Source organism: Pelodiscus sinensis, chromosome 17 (assembly GCF_049634645.1).
Source record: "Pelodiscus sinensis isolate JC-2024 chromosome 17, ASM4963464v1, whole genome shotgun sequence".
NCBI lineage: Eukaryota > Metazoa > Chordata > Testudines > Trionychidae > Pelodiscus > Pelodiscus sinensis.
In genome coordinates this window covers 11,760,970-11,788,158 of record NC_134727.1, presented here as the reverse complement: position 1 = coordinate 11,788,158, position 27,189 = coordinate 11,760,970, and the positions used below count along the sequence as shown (strand labels likewise).

General features: G+C 45.3%; 1 protein-coding gene across 1 annotated transcript in view; it reads left to right on the top strand.

Annotated features, from left to right (window-relative positions):
* The first annotated feature begins 1,841 nt into the window (after positions 1-1,841).
* The window catches only part of LOC142818773 (uncharacterized), a 146,828-nt gene continuing 121,480 nt past the window's right edge, over positions 1,842-27,189 (top strand). The window contains exons 1-4 of the mRNA XM_075900729.1: positions 1,842-2,767; positions 2,963-3,412; positions 13,416-13,653; positions 15,283-15,406. Of these exons, the coding sequence (XP_075756844.1) occupies positions 2,218-2,767; positions 2,963-3,412; positions 13,416-13,653; positions 15,283-15,406 (1,362 nt within the window). The 5' untranslated portion in view covers positions 1,842-2,217. The remainder of the gene's footprint in view (positions 2,768-2,962; positions 3,413-13,415; positions 13,654-15,282; positions 15,407-27,189) is intronic.

Below are 27,189 nucleotides of genomic sequence, written 5' to 3'. Positions count from 1 at the left end.
ATGTCATGTATCCGGTCAAGTTCCTCTTGGTGGAGTCCACTGGCTTCATCAACAGGTTTGAGAGCAGTGGGTATTGTCCGGGGTTGTCTGCTCTGTGTACCCATCTGGTTCCCTCGTTTTGAACCTGTGACCCACACCCTCTGACCCTTTAGTCATTATCTGTGCCCTCCCACCCCTCCCATGGTCTCAAATAGGAACCCACTACAAGGACACAACATGTTGTGACCACCTTGGGGATTTTGTGCTCCCCCTTGTAGAGACAGGTGAGCAGGCAACGGAAGTGCACTTTGACATGGCTGAAGGCGCATTCCACCTGGTTCCTGGCATTAAATTGTTCCCTGATGGGGCCCAGGTGTCCAGTGTAGGACTTCATGAGCTATGCCATGAGGGGGTAGGTCATATCCCCATGATTCACAGTGGCATCTGCACATCCCCAACTGCCAATTCCCAGTGGGGGAAGAATATGCTCACCTCCAGCCTGCGGAACAGGATGGAGTTTCAAAAGATGCGGGCATTGTGTGCCCTGCCCGACCACTCCACAAAAATGTCCATGAAGTGTTCACGGTGGTCAACTAGGGCCTACAGAACCATCGAAAACCATTGCGATTGACGAAGTGGGCTGCTCGATGGTCCAGTGCTTGGATGGGGATGTGGGTCCCATCAGTGTCTCCCCCACAGTTGGGGAACCCCAGGGCAGCGAATCTATCTATGGTCAAATCCAGGTCTCACAGACAGATGAACCTCTTCAGCAGATGGAGTTGATGGTCCATATCACCTGCAGACAGACACAGAGAAACACAGAAAATACACAGAGAATGAGAGAGATGGGGTGTGTGAGCCCTTGGGCGGTGCCCACTCCCTTCCAATGGGCTCTCCCCCCAAACATCCCAGGCGCGCCCCCTTTGAGGCTGCCCCCCCCCCCACCAGCAGCACAGCTGTGTGAGGGCGAGATGGCATAACCCACCGGAGAACAGGGCTTCCCTCCATCCCCACTGCACATCCTCCTAGCCAGGACTCCCCTCCCCTCCCATGAAGGGACTGCAGCCCCAGAGTGCCTTCCTTGAATGAGGAGGACCCCGACAGTGGACTTGCCCATGCCGAACTGGTTGCCCACTGACTGGTAGCTGTCCTGGGTGGTGAGCTTCCAGAGGGTGATGGTGTCCTTCTTTTCCACAGGGATGGCAGGCCACAGGTGGGTGTTTCTTCTCTGGGGGGTAGGGGCAAGCCAGGCACACTGCTCCAGGAACGTCTTCTTCCTCATGCCGAAGTGATGGAGCCACTGCTGGTTGTCCCACTGCTCCATCACTAGCCAGTCCCACCAGTTGAAACTGGTGTCCAGCCTCCAGAACCACCTCTCCACAGTGGGCTGCAGTTGCCCCAGCGTAGCCACCGCATCCAGGGAGAGGGACACCATATTGAGCTTGGAGTTGAGCTCTTGCAGAAGCAGCATGGCACTGTGCAGCAACTGCTGCACAAACTGCAGCATGGCCGTGTGGGGCTAGTACATGCCCAGAGGCATCTCCAGCTCCATGACACAAAACAGAAAAGCTGTGATGTCCAAAGAAGCACAGGGCAACCACAGCAGGCACTGCTACAGCTTTGCTTTCTCTCCAAGCAGTCCATAAGAACGCAGCAGCAGCAGATAAACGGCTGTCCAGGGAGGTCCCTTTAAGCACATGTCTGTGCAGGGCTCTGGCACCAGCCCTCAGAAACAACTGGTGACCTTCTGCCCTGCCTGACGTGGTTCCAGGTGACCTTTTTTTGTGAGAGAGCGTTCATGCAGTGTGTACACTCCCTTGCACAAGAACTTTTGCAGAAGATCTCTTTGGGTATGTCTACACTAGAAAGTTAGTTCGAACTAACGGACGTTAGTTCGAACTAACTTTCCTATGCGCTACACTAGCGCTCCGTTAGTTCGAACTTAATTCGAACTAACGGAGCGCTTAGTTCGAACTAGGTAAACCTCATTTTACGAGGACTAACGCCTAGTTCGAACTAGCTAGTTCGAACTAAGGGCTGTGTAGCCCTTTAGTTCGAACTAGTGGGAGGCTAAGGCTTCCCAGGTTTCCCTGGTGGCCACTCTGGCCAACACCAGGGAAACTCTATTGCCCCCCTCCCGGCCCCGGAGCCCTTAAAGGGCCACGGGCTGGCTACTCACTTTGTGCCAGTTGCAAGGCTGCCAGCACCCGTGCCTGCACAGCCTGCACCTGCCACACCATGAGCCAGCCATCCGAGGGCTCCCAGCCCTCCACTGCTCCCCACGACCAGCCTGGCGGCTCCCGGGAGCCTGCCCGGGGGCGCAAAAGGCGGGCGCCCGCCTGGTCAAGTGCGGAGATCGTGGACCTCATCGAGGTTTGGGGGGAAGCCTCAAATGTCCACGATCTCCGCACTAGCCACCGGAACGCGGCCGTCTATGGACGCATGGCTGCCAGCCTGGCCGCCAGGGGCCACCAGCGCAGCCGGGAGCAGGTGCGCTGCAAGATTAAAGACTTGTGGCAGTCCTACTCCCGGGCCTGCCTGCCAGGGGCTGACCCGGAGGCCTGCCCCCACTTCCATGCCCTGGACCGCATCCTGGGGCCTCATGCCGTCCCTGCCCCCCGGGACGTGATTGACCCCGGGGCAGAGGGACCGCTCCTGGACACCGAGGAGGAGGAAGAGGGCTCTGAGAGCCAGGAGCCTGCTGCCAGCCTTCCCAGGACCCGGGACCCCCGAGGCACCCCACAGAGCCGCTCGCCTGCATCATCAGAGGCCGGGGAGGCATCCACCTGTGAGTACCCTCGTGTTCCCCTTATGTGTACGGGGGGCTGGGGCGAGAGGGAGCCCCGGGACCGTGCGCCTGGGCCTTGCCCACTACGGAGCAGCAGCTGGGGATCCTGCAGGGGCCCTGGCCTTGCAGAGGGGAGCTGGGTTTCACACGCCTGGGCCCCTGGGGTAATTGACCGCTGGTCTTCTTGCACCACAGCTGCAGCACCGGGGACTGCAGGGCGCACCACACCGCCTGCAGCAGCCGCCCGCGCCCGGGCAAGCAGGACAGCCAGGAACCAGGAGGACTACCAGAGGCGGCATCTCCGGTTCCTGGACCGACAGCTCCGTCTCCAGGACCACTGGGTCCAGGAGGACCTCAGGCTGCGCCAGAGGAGTCTGGAGGCCCTGGAGGAGCAGGGCCGTGCCCTGCGAGGCCACCTCCAGAGCCTGCTGGACCGCTTCCCGTTTCCTCCTCCCCCTGCTCCCCCTCTTGCTCCCCCTCTTGCTCCCCCTGCTCCCCCTCTTGCTCCCCCTGCTCCCCCTGCTCCTCCTGCTCCTCCTGCTCCTCCTGCTTCCGCTCCTGCTTCCGCTCCTGCTTCCTCCACACCCCCTGTCCTCTCTGCCCCCCCCTCCAAAACCATTCCCCACCGACGCCCCCGGACCCGCAGTGTGGCGAGACGGGAGAGGCACCCAGACTCCCACCCCTGAGCTTTCCTTTCCCTTCCTCCCTTCCCTCCCCTCCCCTTCCAGCTCCCTCGTCCCAGGTTTCCCCCTCCCTTCTCCCACCTTCATTCCTCCCTCCCCCACCCCAGTTCTCTGAAATAAACAGACGTTTTTGTTTGAAAAACAGGTGTCTTTATTGTACAGTAGATAGGGAGGGGAAAGGGGAAGGGGGGGGGTAGGGTGGAAGAAGGCCCCGGTGGGGCATGCAGGGAGAGGTCAGTCCTCCTCCTCCTCCACCTGGAAGCTCTCCCGCAGGGCTTCCCGGATCCGGATGGCCCCCCGCTGGGCTTCCCGGACGGCGGCGGTGCGGGGCTGACCGTAGTGTCCAGCCATGCGGTCAGCCTCAGCCATCCAGGCTGGCAAGAAAGCCTCCTCCTTCCGCTCACACAAATTGTGGAGCACACAACATGCCGCCACCACGGGAGGGATGTTGTGCTCGGCCAGGTCCAGACGGGTGAGGAGGCATCGAAAGCGGGCTTTCAGTCGCCCGAAGGCCCCCTCCACCACGATGCGGGCCCTGCTCAGCCTGTTATTGAAGGCCTGGCGGGAGGGATTGAGGTGTCCCGTGTAGGGCTTCATGAGCCAGGGCTGCAGTGGGTAGGCGGCATCCCCCACCAGGCAGACGGGCATGTCCACGTCCCCGACCCTGATGTGGCGGTCGGGGAAGAAGGTCCCGTCCTGCAGCCGCTGGCACACGGAGGAGTTCCGGTACACCCGGGCGTCGTGTGCTTTGCCGGACCAGCCCACATTTATGTCCGTCAACTGTCCCCGGTGGTCACATACGGCCTGCAGGATGACGGAGAAGTACCCCTTGCGGTTCACGTACCGGGACGCCTGGTGTTCCGGGGCACGGATGGGGATGTGCGTCCCGTCGATGGCCCCCCCGCAGTTGGGGAAGCCGAGGGCGCCGAATCCCCGGATGACGGCATCCGGGTCGGCGAGGCGGACCACCCTGCGGAGCAGCACCCGGTTGATGGCCTTGACCACCTGCGGAGAGAGACACAGCAAAGCGTCAATCAGTGGGGCGCCCGGGTGGCTGGGAGCGTGCGTGCCCTGGCAGTGCCCCGCGCCCCACTCCCGGAAGCAACCCCCCTGGCGGCGTGTAGTACGGCCGGGACAGCCCGACCCCTCCGGTGTGGGGCGCTTTCGCCTCCTCCCGCCCCCCCCTTTGTCCCTGGGGCGGCCCATCCCCTCCTCGCAGCCCCCCTGCCCCCCGGCTCGGTGGCCGACGAGCGCCGTACCTGCATGAGCACTGCTCCGACAGTGGATCTCCCCACGCCGAACTGGTTCCCGACGGATCGGTAGCTGTCCGGCGTGGAGAGCTTCCAGAGGGCAATGGCCACCCGCTTCTGGAGGGGGATGGCGGGCCTCATGCGAGTGTCCCTTCTTTGCAGGGCAGGGGCGAGCCACTCGCAGAGCTCCAGGAAGGTGTCCCTCCTCATCCTAAAGTTCTGGGTCCACTGTCGGTCGTCCCAGCGCTCCAGGACGATGCGGTCCCACCAGTCGCTGCTGGTGTCCAGACGCCAGATGCGGCGGGGCACGCCGGTGCCGGGGCGCCGCCGCGGCTCCTCCACGGCCCCCAGGGCGGCCAGGCGGAGAGGCAGGGGGCTGACGTTCCCCAGGTGGTGCCAGGCAGCCTCGAGCCATTGCTGGCAGGCTTGCAGCAGCAAGTCCAGAACGTGCACCAGAAGGTGCAGGGCGAGCCGTGGCTCCATGTTGCCACCTGCGGCGGCCCCCCCGAAGGGAAGCACCGACACAGACGGGCACAGAGACCGACGCTTTGCTGTCCCTCGGCGAGGTTGGCAAGCAAGCAGGAAAAGCTGAGAACCAGCTGTCCGGGAGGGGGGGGGGGTCCCTTTAAGCACGAGCCTCAGATAGCCTCAGACAGCAGCCACACAAAGCAACTGCTGACCTGATGCCCTGCCAGAACCGGTTTCAGCTGCCCTTAAATGCCCCCCTGCGTCCAATCAGTGTGGACGCGCTAGTTCGAACTAGCAAAACGCTAGTTCGAACTAGTTTTTAGTTCTAGATGCGCTAGTTCGAACTAGCTTAGTTCGAATTAACTAATTCGAACTAAGTTAGTTCGAACTAGCGCTGTAGTGTAGACGTACCCTTTCACTAAAAGGTTCTTACAGTGTAGATGTAGACCTATTGTGCCCATTACTAGTATCTAGGAGCAATACATATTTTGTAATATGAATTCCAGCCTCTATTAGAACTCACTTGCTGTTGCTACCATCTTGTTGAGATCCAACACTGAATATCAAAACAACCTGCAGTTTGGATTATAAGTATGTTAGATTGGCAACAATAGTGTTTCTTGCTGGAGAAGGTCAGAAATGAAATTTGATGGGGCCCTGTGATACTGTTATGTTCCAGCCTGCTTGTTGGATTAGCATAAATAGACAAAATCCATGGAATAAGATGCAGTCACAAGCTCAGCAATCAATTTTAGTGGGAAAAGATACAGAATCTGCTCCCCTCCTGCTGCTAGTGTTCCTGTAAGAAAACAGTTTCCCTCCCTCACCGAAGGAGGAAACAAGTCCATACCAAATATCCTCTCAGAATTTCTTCCTGGGCCAAGTATTATTTGCAATATTTGGTATTTTTCTTAAAGCCCCAATTCCTAGAGTCATGTTACACGAGAATCTGTGCTTTGAAAACATGAACTCTAAAGGTGCAAAAAGCCAAAAGTAAATGAAAAGGACCCCAAATAACTACCTATTGAATTATTTTAAAACTCATGGTTTTTGTGCTCATAATTTTGGGGGCCTGACACAGGACTTCTAAATTCTTGGGGTGTGTCTAGACTACATGGCTCTTAATACTTCACTTTTGAAAAGTCCTGTTGAATTTAACAGAGAATTGTCACAGTACTTTTGCTTTTTGTAGATCTTCCTACAAAATTCAACAGAAAACTGTTTCCAGGCTGTTTTATTGAATGTTTCCATCCAGCTCACTTTATGAGGTGTTACTTAATGTTTGCAAAATGCATGGAGATCTTGTGTGAGGGTATGTGGGCCTTCAACACCACTGTCCAACAGTCCTGGTGAAGCAGGAAATAGAAGGCAATGAATGAGCCCTAGGGGTTCAAGCACCATTGAGTGCCCTGCCCATGGATGGCATGACTTCTGGACCTACTGCATTCCATAATTGGCCCAGGCTCACTATTGAAGGCAGGGCCATCCCTACCCAGCTGCATAGAGCACCATTAAATTTGGGACACTGTGTGCTGCCTATGGGCTCCAGCTTCCCCGCATCCCCATCCCCCCACAGGTTCAATGTTGGGGCTCCAGCAGCCCCTTGGCAGCCCTCCATCCACTGGCCGCCCCCTCAAGCTCAGTGCTCAGCCCCCGCTCACTAAATGGCACTCACGGGGCTGAAGGACTCAGGCAGAGCAGAGGCAGCTGTGCTGCGGGTGGCTGGAGACAAGCAGTGCTGTGCCCTTAAAAGTGCTGCTTCTCTCCAGCCAGCTGTACAACCACCCGCTGCTCCTCCAGTCTGTGCCTCCCTCCTGGCCCTACTTCTGCATTGCCAGCTCTCCCAAACTGGATGGGCTGGACACCACTGCACCAATGGTGTCTGGTCCATCTGGCTCAGCAGTGTTGGCAACCCTGCCTACCTGAGGCTGTTCAATTAGGTGTATCACTGGCTTGCTGCTGCAGACCTTGCTGTTTAATTTCTCTATACTTTCCCTAGCTCCAGGGTTTTGATCATAATCAATTTGTGGGCCCCATTCTCTGTAACAGCTCCTGACTTTTCGCCCTGCCTCTGTTATACTAATCCTGCTTCAAATGACTACTTTGCCTTCAACCTGATCCTATGTCATGACATTGGTACAGATTGCTGCTTCTGAACTTGACCTTTTAGACGTAATTTTCTTGGACTGCATTTTCAAGTCCCTTCTAACTAGGCCCTGGCCTCGACCCACACCCAAGTAGCCAGAGTCTTTACTCTTGAGAGAAAAGAAACTTCAGTAAGTCTAAACTACTAATTCGATAAAGAAAAGGAAAGTTATCTCTTCAGAAAACGAAACTGTGTGGTGAGACTCCAGCATAAATAGGGCATAGTGAAAAGGAATGATTGAATCAATTGTTCCTACTCTTCCTTCCTTTAAAATTGAATTATTTATTATTTCTGAATTTAAAAAAAAAACCCAGACCAAGCCATTCTTTTTTTTCTTAAGACCTCAGTGAAATTGCATATGAAAAAAAGCATATACATAGGAAGCATCTACAGATTCTGCAACTGATTAGCATACTTTTGGATTCCTGTGTCTTGTGTCCTCTGTGGTTTCCATTTAAAAGCAAAATCAGATGCCATTTCTGAATTGAAATATAAACCTTATCGCTGTATTTCTTCAGATGTTTTCAAATGATGGCTTCATGCCATTTTCCTTTTAGAGTTGTGGTGATGTTATAATTTTGTTCTATTTCAGATTTGGTCTTGTCCTTATCAACTTTAATTAACCTAGATTGATAAAAGTAGGAAAAAATACTGTGGGTGAATATAAAATGTGTTACTTTGAAATGTTGTAAAAAGGAGCAACATTACTGTAGAATAATGTATGTATAAGTGGGTGGTTAGCATCCTTCCATGTGTTACTGTAAGTCCTGGTGATGCTGAGAAAAAATAGTGGGCATTGTGTATGTGTATTGGGGTATATACCAGTAAACTGTTGTTATGTTTCATTAGAGAGTATTTTCAGGTACAGGAATTGGCAACTTCTGCATCTGAGTAAGTTACAGTTGGAATTGCTGACACAGCAACTATTGGGCCATCCAGAAATATTTTAAGATAATGTTTGTTTACCTAGAAATAATTTTCCTGAAACTTTCAGCTTTTTCCTCTCTTCACCTATTCATTGTTCCATACAGAAGCATAGTTGGCATGAGATAATATCATTGTAGAGGGAGAGGAAATTGCTTAGCCCTGGTCTACACTGGGGAGTTATTTTGAAGTAAGTCCTCTTATTTCAGAACAAGTAGGCTACGTCTACACTGGCCCCTTTTCCGGAAGGGGCATGTAAATTTCAACAGTCGTCGTAGGGAAATCCGCGGGGGATTTAAATATCCCCCGCGGCATTTAAATAAAAATGTCCGCCGCTTTTTTCCGGCTTTTAAAAAAGCCGGAAAAGAGCGTCTAGACTGGCCCCGATCCTCCGGAAAAAGTGCCCTTTTCCGGAGGTTCTTATTCTTACTTCAAAGTAAGAATAAGAGCCCCCGGAAAAAGGCGCTTTTTCCGGAGGATCGGGGCCAGTCTAGACGCTCTTTTCCGGCTTTTTTAAAAGCCGGAAAAAAGCGGCGGACATTTTTATTTAAATGCCGCGGGGGATATTTAAATCCCCCGCGGATTTCCCTACGACGACTGCTGAAATTTACATGCCCCTTCCGGAAAAGGGGCCAGTGTAGACGTAGCCGTAGAGTATCCACACTACCAAGCCCATTATTCTGAAATAAGGGACTGGTTATTTTGGAAAAATAACTCCTGCTTTCCACAAGAAATAATGCTTATTTCAAAATAACTATTCCCCAGAGTCTTTCAAAGTAATTACTCCCTAGTGCTTCCTGAGACTCCAAGGCTAGGTAGTGAGTCCACAGTAAGGGAGTCTGCCTCAGACTAATTTTGAGGCTTACCTGTAGTGTGAACACACTATTTTAAAATAGTTATTACTGGAGTTATTATTTCAAAATAAATTGTTTTGAAATAATTTCCCATTGTAGATATGCCCTGAGATAGCTAGGTCCAGTCTTCTGGATGACATTGAATATCAGGACAGATACCTTGAATGAATTATATTGTTCATTGAATGCAGAGCCAGTGCAAACAACAGAGCACATGGGTGGTGTGGCCACTCTCATTTTGTACCTTAACATTTTTAGCTTGTCTAAATTAATTTCTTACAAAAGATTTCAAATAATGAAGCCTGGAAGTCATGAATTGATTGATTGATGGGTAGGTGTGTCTTTTAGAAGTCTTTGTATATATCAAATCGACATGATATAAACTTTCAATTTTGGGGTTGTCGGGGCAAAAGTTCTAGTTCTCAAAGAAGTCCAAAAGATATTGGACTTTAAACCTTGTATTGAATCTTATCTAACCAGAGTCTCAGGACCGGGTAAGAAGGGTGAAAAATTACAATAGAGGAAGAAAGGAAGGAATATTTCTTTGAAATGTTTCTTGAAAATAAATGGTGGATGCTTGAATCTGCTCAGTTGAGTGGAAAGTTAGAATAAGGCTCAAGGGAACAAAGGTATAAGTAAGCAATAAAGCAGTGAAAGGTGCATGACAAAATTATCATGACATGATTCTGCAACTTCTTTTTGAGGATTTTCCCTTCAGAGACAGGGGTGGGTATATGTATAGAGGGTGAATGTGTACATGTGATACAATGTTTATCGTTTATGCACATATACACGTACTGTTGTCATTATGTTGCAAATAGTATATTTTAAATATTTAAATAATAACAAAAATGTTCCTTTGCTCTTTCATAAACTTTAGAACATTTTCCCCTGTGAAAAGAAAAATTTCCTCTGGCTTCTCTTCCCATGTTAAAAAAAATAAAATAGTGTTTCAGTAATGTTCAACTTTTTCTGTGGTTAGTGAAAGAACATTCATTTGCATCTTTAGATAATCATTCCTGTATTTTTCACAAAGAAAACAGCTGTTGCCTTGTCCATTGTGCTGGGAAAACATGCTTCATTTCTATTTATGTTGAGAACATGTACAATATTTTTCCATCTGAATTTATGACCTATAGCAAAAATCATCATTATTATAACGCACTAATAAGATTCATTACTGTTATTGCATGTTGTTATTCTGTCATAATTATTGAGGAAAAGTATAAATATTAGGAATTAATCATTCTAATATCACCATTCTAAACAGTTAGGAATCAAGAATTCTAATATTCTAATTAATAGCATGCAAGTATATTCACTGCAAACCCCAGTTGTGAAGTGTTATTAATACAGTGATTTAAATTGAAAATTCAGTTGAAATTCCATACATAAATTTTCAATTTTGTGTATGATCCCCCTCCATGTTCATTTTGGAGTAGTCTTTTTGGAGGACTGCAGCCACTTTTGTGCTTGAGGAAAACTGGTTCTATTTTGATAAACATGATGTTTTTGCAACTAGTTAATTTTTTTCCATTAATGGTAAATTTGACTGAGGTTTTCAAAGCCTTTTAGGGAATTTAGACATCATTTCCCCATTGACTGAAATACTGGAAATGCTGCCATAACAAAGCTGGAAAAAAAAATTTCTCTCTAGCCAAAGAGGGCAAGATGAGAGGTGATGGGTTCAAACTATGGCACAGGAGATTTATATTAAAGGTCAGGAAAAACTTCCTAACAGTAAGAATAGAGGGAAAATGGAACAAATTGCCTAAAGAAGTTGTGCAAGTTCCTTAACTGGAGGTTTTAAAAAAGAGACTAGAAAGCCATCTGTCTTTGATGGCTTAGACACACAGGACCTACGGCAGAAGTTTAGGTTAGACTGTGGTACTTTTCATTGTTACAGTTACACGATTACATGATTTTGAGGGGAACTGTAAGTCTAAATTCCCTAAACAGCTTTGAAGATTTCACTTTTTTTTAATTTGTGAAGTACAGACAGACACACATTAAGGTATGCAGGAGGATTAACAAACGCAGATAATATAAGGTGCAGAGTCCAGGATTATGTATGGAGAGGAATAGAAGGCTGGAAGCAGTTAGCTTAGTTAATCCTGGTCTACACTAGAGTTTAGGTTGAATTTAGATGCATAAAGTTGATTTTCTAAACGAATCCATACTACCAAGCTCATTCCATCGACTTTAAGGGCCACTAAAATTATTTCAGTACTCCTGCTTTTCATGAGAAGTAATGGTAAATTCAACCTTGCATGGTTAACTTTATGCTAGTGTAGATGCAGCATTGTGAAAGTCAACATTGTTGGCCTCCAAGACTCAAGAGCTATCCCACAGTGGCCAAGACTTGTGACTCTACTGATCTCCAGGTGAACAGGAAAAGCCCTGGGAAACTCTGAATTTCATTTCCTGTATGGACAGTGTGGGGAGCACACCTCAGAGCAGGCAGAATGCCCAGCCATGAGTTCATATTCTGTGAGCTCCAGGAGCTCCAGTTTCCATGGTCATAGATAGGCACTAGCCTGGAGTGTACAGAAGATCTGATACCTCATCAGTGTGTGGAGAGAGCTTGCAGATCTCTGAACCAGCAAATGAAATGTAGATATTTATGGAAAGATCGCTAAGTCCATAGTGGAGAAAGGATACACCAGGGATGCCAGGAGCATTGCCCCAAACATGCTGCTTCTATGAGAAGCTTCATTCAATCCTGGAGGGAGGAAGGACCTGACCAGCTTCCCAAGCCAGAAGTTGGAATCCTTCTAAGACACTCAGGGCAGCAGCATGGGGGACAGCATGGTGGAAACAGAGGAATAAGTGGGATAGGAGAAGGTGTATGGTCAGCTGACGATTGCAGCAACTGATATGACTGATAGCCAAGAACCTTTTATAATCTTGGAGACAATCCCCTCCCACAGTCAGGCACTGATCCCAAGAGAGGGCGTCTGGTGAGTTTACATTTTTTATCCAAGTGACTTAGGGCAATCCGGAGTGACATGTGTGGCATACTCTGTGGGGTAGCTGCCCACAGTGCATCACTCTCAAAGTCAACAGCAGTGTCTACATTAAACTCTTGCACACAGCGGGGACATAGGCCTTCAACTTTACAAAATTGGGTGATAAGAAGTTAACCTTACTAAATTCAACCTTACTTTCTAGTGTAGATATGACCTCAGTGTTTGAGCTTACATTTATTCAAGGGCTACGTCTAGATTGCATCCCTTTTTCGTAAAAGGGACGCAAATTAGACGTATCGCAATTGCTAATGAAGTGGGGATTTAAATCTTCCCTGCTTCATTAGCATAAAAATGGCTGCCGCTTTTTTTCGGCACGGAGCTTTGCCGGAAAAAAGCTCCAGTCTAGACGCGGATCTTTTGGAAAATAAAGCCTTTTCCGAAAGATCCCTTACCCCTTATTTTAAGAGGGATAAGGGATCTTTCAGAAAAGGCTTTATTTTCCAAAAGATCCGCCTCTAGACTGGTGCTTTTTTCCAGCAAAGCTCCGTGTCGAAAAAAAACGTCAGCCATTTTTATGCTAATGAAGCGGGGGAGATTTAAATCCCCGCTTCATTAGCAATTGCGATACGTCTAATTTGCATCCCTTTTACGAAAAAGGGATGCAATCTAGACGTAGCCACAGTGTAGGACATTTCTTATTTTAACCCAAAACCTTTATCTTTGCCCTTATTTTTCTTTTTAATCCCTGGATGTATTTATTGAAGCTTTCCTCTACTTTGCTCATAAGACTTCTCATGCATTTCTGCCCTTTTTTTTCCCTCAGTAAATTTTTGATGATGTTCTATAATCCTGTCTCCTCTTGCATTTCAGAGCAGTGCAGTGGCCATTTTGATTTAAATGAAGCGGCAATTATTTAAATCACCGCTTCATTTCCATTTTTCGAGTGAACTAATCTACATGTCTCCAACGCCGGAGCCATGTAGTTTAGACGTACCCTCTAGTTCTGAGTCAGGTGAAATGTTTGAAATTTATGAACAATGTCAGCAGGCTTTGGCCTCAATTTTTAGAGCTACACCACTATTCAAGGACATGTTTAAAACATCGTGGAGACACCCATGTTCAATGCACTGGCATCTTCTCGACTATGTCATAGTTTGTGTTTGAGATCTCAGTAACTTACTTCTCACAAGAGCAATGACAAGTGCTGATGACTGCTGAGCTGATCAACGCTTCAATTGATCCACAATTAAAATTAAGATCATACCCAAATAAAGGCTGCAAAAGAAACAGGTCAGGCACAGGCTGAAGGTTCAAGATCTGAAGGAACCCATTAAGCATGTCCACTTCCCAACAGTCATAGAAGAAAAGCTTTCTTCAGAGTTTCTAGAAGGAAGTGAGGAACTTTGGAGCCAGCTGAAAGCAGCAATCATCAATAGCTGTGAGGAAACCATAGGCGACCACACCAGAAAACATCAGGTCTGGTTTGCTGAGAATGATGTTGAAATCAAGCAACTCATCAATGAGAAGAGAATGGCATTTTATGCTTGGCAGAGTATTAAAACTGCAATACAAAGAGAGAAGTCCATGCTAAGGTGAGGTGGAAAGTCCACTGTAAAACCAGAAAACTGAAGAACAAATGGTAGACTGAGAAGGCGCAAGAACTCCAACATTTTGTGGACACCAATAATACACATGGTTTCTTTAGCGCTATTAAGGCTGTTTATGGGCCAGATGTCATGGCATGAACCCCCTTCACCCTAAGGATGGAACCACACTTTCAGAGGACAACAAAGCCATTAATTTTTGCTGGAAAGAACATTTTGAAGATCTTCTTAATCATATCTCCATGGCTGCAGATGGAGCAAATCCCCCAACAACCTTCTAGGGTTGAGCTCAGAGACCCTCCCAGTTTGCATGAGTTATACAGTGCTGTCAAGCAGATGGAGAACAACTAGGCATAAGGTCCAGATGCAATCCCCACTGAAATCTTTATAGATGGTAGACCAGAATTATAATTTGGCAGGCCAGCCTGCTTATCCTTAAAATCTGGATAAAGGAGGAGATGTCCAGTGAGATGAGCGATGACTTGATTGTTACCCTTTTTAATTGTAGACAAAGTTCTGGCATGGGCTTTGCAACCTGTTTTCTGCCCCTGTGAGAAGAAATTTTACTAGAGTCACAGAGTGGCTTCGGATCATGTCATGGAACTGTGAAAATGATCTTCATTGCATAGCAGCTGCAAAAAAAAAGTGTTTGGAATAAAATTGACTACTGTACATGGCTTTTATTGATCTTAGTAAAGCATTTGACTCAGTGAATTGCCATGCCCTTTGGACTGTAGTTTTGAAGATTGGATGTCCTGATAAATGCATCAGTGTCCTAAAGTTGCTTCATGACAACATGAAAGCGACTGTTCTGAGCAGCGCTGGCTCACACAGTGAACCTTTCAAAGTACAAACAAGAGTTAAATAGGGCAGGAGCATCGTCCCAACCATGTCACGGTCTTTATTGCCATCATTTTCTACCTAATTGCTGGGAAGCTTCCAGCTGGGGTTGAAATCACCTATAGCAGCGTTTCTGAAAGTGTTCCGCGAAATCACTTTCAGAAACACATTAACTGTCTTCCCCGGTTTGTTTATTTACTGGTGCCACAGTCATGGAGCTTCGCAGCTCATGTTGGCTCCGTTTCGTCCTTTGCAGTGATTTCGCAGAACACTTTCAGAAACACTGATCTATAGAATGGATGGAAAGCTGTACAGGCTTAGCAGACTGAAAGCTAAGTGTAAGATTTCCACCACATCTATCCTGGAACTTCAGTATGCTGATAACAATGCAGTTTTTGCCCATTCAGAGAAAGATCTTCAAACTATCTTGAACATATTTGCTGATGCTTATGCATACCTTACTCTCACCTTTAACATGAAGAAGACCCAAGTGCTTCATCAGCCTTCTCCAAGTGAGGTGCCATATGCCCAATCTATTAAAATAAATGGAGAGGTACTGAAGAATGTCGATCATTTTCTCTATCTTGGAAGTTATTTTTCATCTAAGGCAGATACTGATGTAGAAATCCAAGATCATCTGAGCTGTGGCAGTGCAACTTTTGTTCGTCTATGGCACAAGGTTTGTGAAGATCACGACATTCAAACAGACACCAAGCTTCTTGTCTGTCAAGCTGTCATTCTCCCAACGTATGAGTCTGAAATTTGAACAACCTGCAGACATCGCTTGAAGGCCCATGAGAGGTATCACCAACACTGCCTCCACAAGATCTTGAAGATCAAATGGGAAGACAGATTCACTAACATTAGTGTTCTGAAAGAGGTAAAGACCACCTGTATTGAGGTAATGATCTTTCATCAGCAACTTCACTGGACTGGTCATGTTGTTCGGATGTCAGGTCATCACCTCCCAAAACAGGTCCTGTTTTCTCAGCTGAAAGGATACCGTAGCACGGGAGGACAACAGAACTGTTATAAGGACTTGTTAAAGGATAACTTAAAGAAATGCAACATTGACATTGACACTGAGGAGTCATTCACCCAGGATTGCTCGAAATGGAGAGAAGTCCTATGCAATGACCCCCTGCATTTTGAATTTGCCTGCCAACAGGCTAAGGAGAAGAAGCACAGGAGGACAAAGAGACTAGTTTCTAGTCATGGTCAACAGTCTCCTGCTGTACTTGGAAATATCCGTTCTCATTGTAATAGAACTTGTGGTTCAAGGATCGACCTCATCAGCCACCTGAGGGTCTGTAACTCCCATGGAAGATGATCATACTCGGCACCAAGTGATCACCCATAATCATCACCACTATTGAAAACTAAACAAAAACACATTTATTGTGCTACTAATGTTTTTGCTTATTTTGTATTAACACGCATATACAGGTTAAACCTCTCTAAACTAGGACGCTGGTCCAGAAACATCCATGGTCCAGTAGAGTCCTGGTGAAGTGCTCGCAGCTGAGAGCTCAGCCAGACTGGCTGCTAGGAGCCTGGTGGTGCAGTGGACTCCAGCAGGACTGGTAGCCCAGTGCAGCAGTGGACTCTGGCAGGGCCAGGAGTCTGGCGGGGCCGGTGGCGCTGGCAGCAAGGGGGAACCAGACGGGAAGGTGGCAGCTGTGGGGCTAGCAGCCCACTGTGGCTGAAAGCTCAGCTGGGCCGGTGGCAGAGGGGAACAAGCAGGGAGGCTGGTGGCCAGGCTAAAAGTGGAGCCAGGCAGAGGGCCCCAAACAAACTTCCTTTGGTACAGAAAAGTCCGTTGTTCAGGACTGGTCTGGTCCCCTGGGTGCCGGACCAGGGAAGTCCAATCTGTATTTTCCCAGGTATATTGATATACATATGTATATACATGACCTTTTCTCTTTCAAAACCTATATACTAATGTATGTCTGTTCCCAGAATCTGAAAACTATATTTAGTACTGAACTGTAAAAGAAGAGGTCTGCATTTTTTTTTTATCTTGTACTTTGCTCAAGCAACATCAAAGCCAAAGGCAGACAAACAGGAAAAAAGTAAGCCAATTAAACATAAAATAAAAGGATCAAAACTATTTAATACTGGCATTCAGAGAATGTTAAAAAGTATTAAAAAATATAGGCAGAAGTGACCTATGTGAATGAGAACGTGATGCCTATGTGAAGGAGAGGAATAAAACACAATTTTGATGAAAACACAGAGAAATAAAATAGACTGATAACTGCTGTTCCCTCTTTTGTGACTGTACAAAGACTTCTGCATATAGACATAGCCACTGATTATAATTAGTTGAAGATTTTGTTTCCATCTTTTAAATGCAAATTAGTGGTTTCTATGACAAAAAAGTCCTTGACACCTCTTGAAGAAGGATTCAAGTAAAATGAATAATCAGTTGAGATGAGCAGCCAAAAGTTATAATGAAAAGCAGACGAGCACTGTTGAATGATAACACTAATTTCAAAAGACTCAATTCATTATGAATAGGTAAAAAATTTAATTTTCTAGTGAAATATAATGCTTGGGTGCACATGGTTGGAGTCTGGGTTTTGCAATGCTTGCTGCTCACTTCTCAATTATTATGGAGGACTTCATATTAATTAGTAAGTACTGTACAAAAATCTAAATTATTTTAACATTGGAACTAATTCTGTAATCATGCATTTCAAATACTACCATGTACTTAAAATGGACAAAAATCTTAGATTTAATTATTTTTCTGTGAAGATCATTATCTTCATGCACAAGTCTAATTCATGTCTGATTCTCATTTCTGTGGAGTATTTACAAAGCTTATTTTATAACTTTGCCCTCCTCCCCTTTCCAACTGGAGCAGATTAGTGGTGTGATCTATCTTTGTTTTTCTTTCTCATTTTTCTGAAATTCTTTCCCCCTTTTTGTTTCACAGATGTTTTGGGCATTGATAACTTAACGCTAGTACAATTTTCATTGATTTCAGTGGGGTATAAGTGAAAACAGAATTCCACTGCATGTGTTCTGAGTTTCAGGTTGAAATGTTTAACTCAATTAATTTCAAGGGCTTAATCCTGCAAAGTACTGAGCATCACTGACTTCCATGACAGGTGAAGGTAGATGTTTTGAAGATGTGTTCAACAATTTACAGGAATATTGCCCCAAATCTCATTAATTTGTCCTTTTCTGAGAAATTTTCACTATTTCTGGGATTATGGACAGGGTAAAAATGCCACTAGAACATAATTCGTATTAGATATTGTTGCCTCTAGTCATGGCAAAGCCAAGAAGCATGCAGATGCCATAAAAGAGAATTCAAAACATTCAGGTTCGTTCTTAACTTGTTTGATCTCTAGTTTCGGTCTTAGAAAGAAGACAATAGTTTTATTTGAAAATGGTAATTATGCTGTTTGAAAAGGCTTTTCCTTTGCCACATCCTTTTCTGTGATTGTTCTGCATACTCAATGGCATAAGGTTTGTCAAAATACTCTGTCCCCTGGACTCTCCCCCACCCCCCAACAGAGGGCAATCAAGGAGCCACTCTTAATCTGGGGAATCAAGACATATTGCTTTTGACAATGGTTTTGAATGTGACTATTCAGCTGGTACTATTGAAAGCTGAACTGCAATTCTCAAGAGCCATAAAACACTGTGTGCTAATATCATAGTTCAGTGAACCACTGCAGCTGTTACATACTTATATTTTTTTAAATACTACATTATGTAACAGATCAGCCTTTCTCTCTGTTAGAACATTTTGGGAAATAAGTATTGTTTCAATTCATTGTATTCAGAGTGTCACTGCCAAGGGATACTCCAGTATTAAACACTGTGCCTTTTTACTGTCTACAAACATATGGTAGGCAACTAGTCAGTGGCTGGAAAATACAATGGTTTACATGCACTACTAGACTTAAACTAGTGCCCAAGAGAATGAAGTACAATAGGCCCCAGACAGAATTCTACTGTGTGCTGATGTCTGTGTATTCTACCTTTGAAAGTCTGTCACACTGGTGACAGAGGGATCAACTACCTCTGTTATTTTCAAGTCAGATTGTTGTTCTCTGCAATACTTTCAACACAGCAAATGCCATTTCTGCAGTGCGAACACTCTAGTATATATAAAGGAAAGAGGTTGGGGTGAGACTCTGTGCTGCAGCTCTTACTGAACTCAGAACCCAAGCTACGGGCAGTGGAGGGTTCTGAAGTACTCTGCTGATCTTGGGTTCCTCTGAGTTTTAGTTAAACCCCAGCAGGCCTGTAAGTTTTGGCAGCCTCCCATAGGCTGCTTACAGGCTTCAGTATCGACCAGAAGTTCCACAGTGGGTTTGCCCTGCAACCAGCATACTCCTCCCACTCTGAACCTTCCCAGTATGCCTTCTGTGCCTGGGCTTGTGAGGCCAGTCTTATGTCTATCTTGCACCACATCTGGGCAAGATAATTCCTTTCCTGTTGGGATATTGGGGGTTTTAGGGCTTTTTTTTTTTTAAAGGATGCAGCTTTTCTACCTGGAAGGGGAATGAGGTTGCCATCCTAGTTGTGTTCTCACACAGAGCAGTGTCATGAGTTTGGGCAGGGCATGCAAGTTGAGATACCATGTAGTTTGTTTTGGTTTGTACCAAATAACTGCTTGCATTTATTTGTTTCATGCACATGCATAATAGTCACCTCAGCAGCAAATATACAGTATTATATAAATGGTGTTGGCCAAACTAACATAAAGGTGTATTGGCTATCCCTGTAAAGCAGTGCATTATATTATACAGTGCCTGATTATGTTGGCTGCTCCCTTGCTTAAAGTTAGGCACAAATATAAGTACCCTGATGAATTGCAGCCAAAGTCCCTTGCTGGGACCGTGGCTTTAGATGGTTGGAGGCAGCCCCCAGAACCAGTCAGGGTAAAGTTGCTGGTTCTAAGGTACAATTCCTTCTATAACTTTTATGTATCAAAAAAGAAATGACTCCTGAGAGCAGCAATGGCAGCCAAAATAATTATACTGATGAACTAGGAAAACAAAACTCTGTCAGGAAGTGATTTATGGACTGCTGCTTTTCTGGGATATTATAAAACTTGAGAAAAATGTCTTTATTAATACTAAACAGAATTTCCATGGCAGCTCTTTCTGTAGATGTATTGTGTGTAGGTGGCTTCTGGAATGGTCTGACCTCTGCATGTCTGCCATGTTTGTTCTTTTGGCCTATTTGTGTCTGAGGTTGGGATGAACATTAAATTCGGATGCCTATTTTTTTCTAACTTGCCTGCCTTTATTATCTTCTCTGCTGGGGGGGGGGGGGGGGGCGGTTGCTATAAATTAGGCATTATATAATTATATGTAGTTTTATTTATATAATCTGATCTCTGATTACCCCATTTTCTACACTATGAAAGACACATTTTCATTTTCATGTTAAAAGAATCCAGTGAAAGGAAAGTAAAAGGAAACTGAATTCAGATGTCTCTGTGGATGTGGCCCTTGCTTTATTCATATCAGACTAAAAGTTGTAAAGAATTCAGAGTCATGTTATCTCATGTCTTGAATAAATTATGAACTCTGAAACAGACGCTGTCTTGAGTAGACTTTTATGTGTGTCTAGCACAATGGGACTCTGATCCGTGTTCAGAGTGTTCAGGAGTAGTAATAATGATCCGAATAATAATTAATAATTAGACCATTTTCTTCATATGTTAGTATCTTTTTACAAGTCCCATAGAGAACTCTTGGCCAGATGTCACAAGCAATGAGATGAGGTATTGTGGGAACAATTTTCAAACTGACATTTGAAGAACCTGGGGACATTAGGGCACAATGATGATGATGATATAGCCATTTGCAAATCAGAACAAGGTGGAAGTTGTGGAACGTATAGATATGTGTGGCTATCCCATAGAAACAAATCATACACCTGGTTCCTGCAAAACCGATTCATTTTACATGGGGATGTGTCATCAGTCACGCTCTGGTAGGGCAAGCCCTTTGCAGAGTATCGCATTGGTGGAATTGTTTCAGCACAAATGAAAAAAGGCACTTGATCCAAGGAGATGAAAAACAGCTAATAGTTCAAAATTTTGTCTGATTCTTTTTTAATATGTAGTTCTCTGTCAAAAAATGGAAAAAGAAAAAAATATTTATTTTAAGGTTACTTTTTCCTAGAATCCTTATGTAGTTCCCAGGGCTGCTGCTGAAACACACTGGACCTAGGGGTTACACTTACTTTGGTCCCAGACCAGACAAAATTCCTAATGACTTCAAGTAAAGTTTTGCCTGGGAGAGTCAGTCCTTTGTCTATGCCCTGATACTGTGTGTCTGTCAGCAGGGTCTCTTAAAAAACTACTGATGAGTGTGTTGGGGCATGTTTTGATAGGAGCTGAGATATTTGTTAGACAAGGGAAGAGGGTGGCAAACCTTGATTTTTTTTATAAGCCAGATCAGTTTCACTGGGTTTTTGTGAGATTAATTTGGAGTTAATTTGACAGCATGAAATTGAAATTCAGGGTGCATCTAGACTGCAGGGTTTTTTCCTTTTTTTAAGAGGAATAAGGGATCTTTCGGAAAAGGCTTTATTTTCCAAAAGATCCCCGTCTAGTCTGGCGCTTTTTTCTGGCAAAGCCCCGAGCCGGAAAAAAGTGACAGCCATGTTTATACAAATAAAGCGGGGGCAGGGGGGATTTAAATCCCCGCTTCATTTGCAATTGCGATGTATCTAATTTGCATCCCTTTTACGGAAAAGGGATGCAGTCTAGACACAGCCTGTATGTTTACTTTCCCAAATTTTGAATTAGTGGCTAACTGGGCATTCTAATTTATTTATTGCCATAAGGTTGCAAATATGAGTCATATGATTTATTGTTCTTGTTTCATTATATCATGGTGTTAAAAAAACTCAAACAGGTCTGTTTTTTGTAATGTCTTGACTCCTTTTACCATTGTAGCTACACTGTGAATTCTAAAGATTTTAATCTTTTTATGTACAATTTAGGAATACACAAGTGCACTTGAAAAAAGAGAGCACTTTACCAATGTGTGTGAGGTGAACATGAACAATAATAAGTTAGCTCATCCATATAATGATACACTAATCTGTGTTTAGATATGAAGAAACTCTAATGTTGGAAAGGTCTCAGATTGGTAAACTGATGATGAAGCCGGAAAATGTGTGATCCAATATTTGCATTTCACCTCCACATCTAGCACAGAATGATTTTGGAATTCAATAAAATCCACAGCAAATTTGTAGTATCTCAAACTTGACTATAAAGGAGGCTTTTTATGTGCAATTTCATGATCACTCAATAGGTAAGTAGAACATATTTGATTTAGTTGTGCCACTTTTAAATTGTCTTACCTGACAAATTTAGTACAGAATGCATAATTAGATCACGCTACTGTATTTATGATAATGAATGCTGCATTTGCAATACTTGAAGTCTCACGTTAGACAGGTATTTAATTTTTTATAGCTGTTTATGACAGGTAACATTTTTTATCTTGCACATAAATCTGTCCAGGAATTCTATTTCTGCTCCCAGCTCATATATAGTATATTATAAGTTGACTTTTAACTTGAGGATTTGAGCAAGTATTTTATTTTACAAACACATGAGCTGATTTTTAAAATTATTTGTCTCTAATTACAGTTTAGTTATCATGCAATTTCATTTACAGTAGAACACAAGCCCATGGGTGTACAAAGTTATGGGATTTTTCTAAACATTTTTCAAGAAACTAAAGATTTTTGAAGTACAAAGAAAAACTGTAATATTTTAATGGAGTAATAATGAGTGAAAAGAGAAAATTTGTCCATTTGGAACAAATGAGTTTGGCTTGGGTCTGTTTCTTTGAAATACCTTAGGGTTACGTCTACACTGGCCCCTTTTCCGAAAGGGGCATGTTAATTTCACAGGTCATAATAGGGAAATCCGCAGGGGATTTAAATATCCCCCGCGGCATTTAAATAAAAATGTCCGCCGCTTTTTTCCGGCTTTTAGAAAAGCTGGAAAAGAGCGTCTATACTGGCCCCGATCCTCCGGAAAAAAGCCCTTTTCCGGAGGATCTCTTATTCCTACTTTGAAGTAGGAATAAGAGATCCTCCGGAAAAGGGCTTTGAAGTAGGACACACTCCTATGATACACATCGACTTCACACTCCTATGATACACATCTCATGTTGACTTCTGTTGGTACTATGCTTGCTCAGCATATCCTGGCCCGTGCCTTTCTGGCCTAATTTTCAAGAATCTACAAGCACTATTGAAATCCATGAAAACTGGAAGACAGAATCAAGAGCATATTGTTTATCCCTAGATCTGCAATGAAGATGATGCCCAACAGTTGGATTCATGGAGCCAAATTCTACTCTCTGCTATGCTTGCTTAATTTTTCTTGGCTATTGATCTCTTTTAGACACCATAAGTGCATAAATATAAGAAAATATGTACCAGCTATATTGCAGAAGGCATTTTTAAAATCACACATTAAATTTGGGGCCAGTCTTCAAGGTTGTTGCTGTAGCTGAGAATAAAAATGAAAAATGAGGTCACAGAGAGAGAAGCCGATCATTACATATCTCTCCTGTTAGGAAGAGCTTAACATGGTCCCTTTGGATTCAACAATATAGCTCCTTGTTCAGTCAAAGGTGGATGATTCAGAACAGTGGACAGTGATCCTACCTTACAAAAGTTTAGTGTTCTGACTCCACAGAGTTCCCATGCTTTTTACAGGTTGGACTGGGGACCAGAGCAGTTCTAAACCAGGGAGGTTGCTGGACTAAGGGAGGTCAAGGTTGGCTTCTTGGCTTCCAGTATCTCCCTCTGACCACTGGGCCCCACTTCTGGCCACTGCCTCCCTCCTCCCCCAATGCTGAGCTCCACACCCAGCCACTGGGCTCCCTGCCACCATAGCTCTGTGGTCCAGGAATAGCTGTGGTCCTGCTGTCACAATTTTTCCCCCTGAATGCTCCAATTCCAGAGCACTAATGGGGTCCCCAAGGATGCCAGACCACAGAGTCCTGGACTAGAGAGGTTCATCCTGTAGGCTCATGATCAAGGGCTTGATCCAAAGTCCAATATGTCAATGGAAGACTCCAATTGTTTTAAAACTGGCTTTTGATCAGGCCTTGAGGGAGAAAGGAAAGGGCTGATCTAGTAGCTGCAAATTTTAATAAGGTAAAGGAACAAAAGTTTACCATTGATAGCTTGAAGAATATGCATGCAGGAACATGGAAGAGTGGGTTATCTAAAAATAAATTGGAGAAGGGGGAGATTATATTTACTATAAAGCAATAGGGAAAAGGTATGTGTCTGTGAATCAGATACTAAAGCTGTTCTATTATCTATGGAACAAATATCTGGAGAAGCACTGGGACTTCCTTTCCTTGCATTTTGCCGTCCAAGCTGTAAATGGAAAAGCCTCCCAAACCCATGAAATAGTGACACAAAAGTGATATTACCTTTATAGACTAATTCTTCTTCATCAGGTTTCATTTAATAAAATTAAAGCTTCATTAACATGACTTTAAAAATAACAACAAAGGGCAAAACCCAATTAGCATGATTCTTTGGAACCTTCTGCACAGATACTGTATTCTCCAAGACCACATACTGTCAGAATTTACTGCCCTCATAGTCTGAAACATGAATATTTTATTCTAAATACTTTGGTTAAAATCTGTATCTCACGGTATGGTAGAATTTAATGATCATGTTTTTCCCAATAATTTTATGTCTTTTAGTGCTTTAGTGAAAAGGCGGTGGCACTTAATTCTCAGATGTGTCAAGTAAATGTATTGTGCTGATTATTTAAATTGTACTTTTTGAATCACTAGTGCCATATCTTTGCAGTTAATTAACTACTCTGATATCTTGGTGATTTCATAAAACAGTTCTCCTCGATTTTGTTTCTGAATTTTATAACTCTTCCAGTCACCATTTTTTCTAAGTTGCTAAGAAATTATAAAAGCGGCAAGGAGTCCTGTGGCACCTTATAGACTAACTGAAGTGTAGGAGCATAAGCTTTCGTGGGCAAAGACCCACTTCGTCAGATGCATGTGGTGGAAATTTCCAGAGGCAGGTATAAATATGCAGGCCAGAATCAGGCTAGAGATGATGAGGTGGATCCAATCAAGGAGGATGAGGCCCACTTCTAGTAGCTGATCTGGAGGTGTGAATTCCAAGAGAGGAGAAGCTGCTTTTGTAGTTAGCGAGCCATTCACAGTCTTTGTTTAATCCAGAGTTGATTGTGTCAAACTTGAAGATGAACTGTAGCTCAGCAGTTTCTCTTTGAAGTCTGGTCCTGAAGTTTTTTTGCTGCAGGATGGCTACCTTGAGATCTGCAATTGTGTGTCCAGGGAGATTGAAGTGTTCCCCTACAGGTTTTTGTATGTTGCCATTCCTAATATCTGATTTGTGTCCATTGATTCTTTTACGTAGGGACTGTCCAGTTTGGCCGATGTATATAGCAGTGGGGCATTGTTGGCACATGATGGCATATACAACGTTAGTAGATGTGCAGGAGAATGTACCAGTGACAGTATGGCTGATCTGGTTAGGTCCTATGATGGTGTTGCTGGTGTATATATGTCGGCAGAGTTGGCACCGAGGTTTGTTGCAAGGATTGGTTCCTGAGTTCGAGTTATTATGGTGCGGTGTGTAGTTGCTGGTGAGAATATGCTTCAGGTTGGTGGGTTGTCTGTGGGCAAGGACTGGCCTACCTCCCAAGGCCTGTGAAAGCGAGGGATCATTGTCCAGGATGGGATGAAGATCACTAATGATGCATTGGAGAGGTTTTAGCTGAGGACTGTAGGTGATGGCCAGTGGTGTTCTGTTGGTTTCTTTCTTGGGCTTGTCCCATAGCAGGAGGCTTCTGGGTACACGTCTGGCTCTGTCAATCTGTCTCCTCACTTCCTTGTGTGAGTATCGAAGTTTACAGAATGCTTGTTGAAGATCATGTAGGTGTAGGTCCCTGTCTGAGGGGTTGGAGCATGTGCGGTTGTACCTCAGTGCTTGGCTGTAAATAATGGATTGTGTGGTGTGTCCGGGATGGAAGCTGGAGGCATGCAGGTAAGCATAGCGGTCACTATGGTGTGTCCAGGTTGGACCTCTCTGGCTCTGCACACTTGGGACCTGACCAGTTCTGAGCCAGGGAATTTGCTGTACCTGGGGATGTCAATGTCAACCCCTCTGCTGCTGGTGGCTACCAGGCTCTGCTTTGGCCAAACTGTGACTGGGGCAGAGGTGCTTGAGGGAAGAGGCAAGGTGACTGCAGAGCCTTGTGGCCAAGGGCCAGGAGTGCAGCCCCGCAGCAGCCACGCTGCACTCCCAGTCTCTGCCACTGGCTTTGGGGGGTGCGCTTGTGGCTCTCAGTTTTGAGGTGCTGCAGCCACCCTGTCTCTTTCCTCAAGTATCACCTCCCACTCCTGGCCAAGCAGTGTTGTTTCAGAATAACTGACATTATTCGAAATAGTATAGTCTGTGTTTACACTACAAGCGGTTATTTTGACATAATGCAGAAATACCGTCGAGCTGGAGGACTTCTTACTCTGACTTCTGCATCCTCATTGTACGAGGAATAAGGGAAGAGTGCTCTACCTTGGACTTCCTTCCAAGCCGATAGAAGGTATGTTGATGTAAGCTACTCTATTGATGTAGCTCAAGTTGTGTAGCTTATTTCGGCTTTAGCTCTGCTATGTAGACGTACCCAAAGTGCTGGCCCCTCTGCTTCTGTTGGCTGCAGGGCTCTGCTCTGGTGGCAGAAGAGGTGCCACCATTGACTGAGCAGAAGAAGGAGTGCAATGTTGACAGGCGGAACCAAACCTGCCAACTAGAATCATGGAATCCTAGAGCTGGAAGATACCTGAGGAGTCATCGAGTCCAGCCCCCTGCCCAAAGCAGGATCAACTCCAAATAAATCAACCCTGCCAGGGCTTTGTCACTTAAATACAGGTAGGGAGGGAGATTCCACCCCCTCCCCAGGGAACCCATCCCAGGGCTTCACCACTCTTCTAGTGAAGTAGTTTTTCCCTAATATCAAACCTAGACCTTCCCCACTGTAACGTGAAACCATTGCCCCTCATTCTGTCAGCGGTTGGCTTAGTGGGTGAGCCTCTACAGCATGAGCTAAAAGCCAGCTGGCTGTAGAGCAAACTCATTCCCTCTCTCTGCAAGTCGTTGAAGTGCCACTGAAATCACACAGAGTAGGTGTGGGGTTACATACTTCCCCTAGCTGGGGAGGTGCATTCCTAGCTTCAGAGATCCAGTTAAAATTCCCAGGCAAGCCCCCACTTGTAACACTGACAGGCAGAACTGAACCTGGGCCCTCTAGAGTTTGGTGCTTGAGCCTAAAACTCATTCTTTCTTTCTTTCTTTCTTTCTTTCTTTCTTTCTTTCTTTCTTTCTTTCTTTCTTTCTTTCTGTAATTGGTCTAAATGCCACTACACAGGACAGTGAGTCACACCCAGTAGGTGTGTGGGTTACATGAGCACTTGGGGAAGAGTCAGGGTGGATGTTTGAGTCCCAAGATCGCAGCCCCATGGGAGTCCACTGAGCCCCTTGGCAGCCCAGCTGTACTCCTGACCCTTGCCACTGGCTGCAGGGCTGCACTCCTGGGCCCCCGGCCATGGGACTCAGCATCTACTCTGCTTCTCTCCCTTCCTCTGCTCTCTCCAAGAGCTTGTGGCACACTGG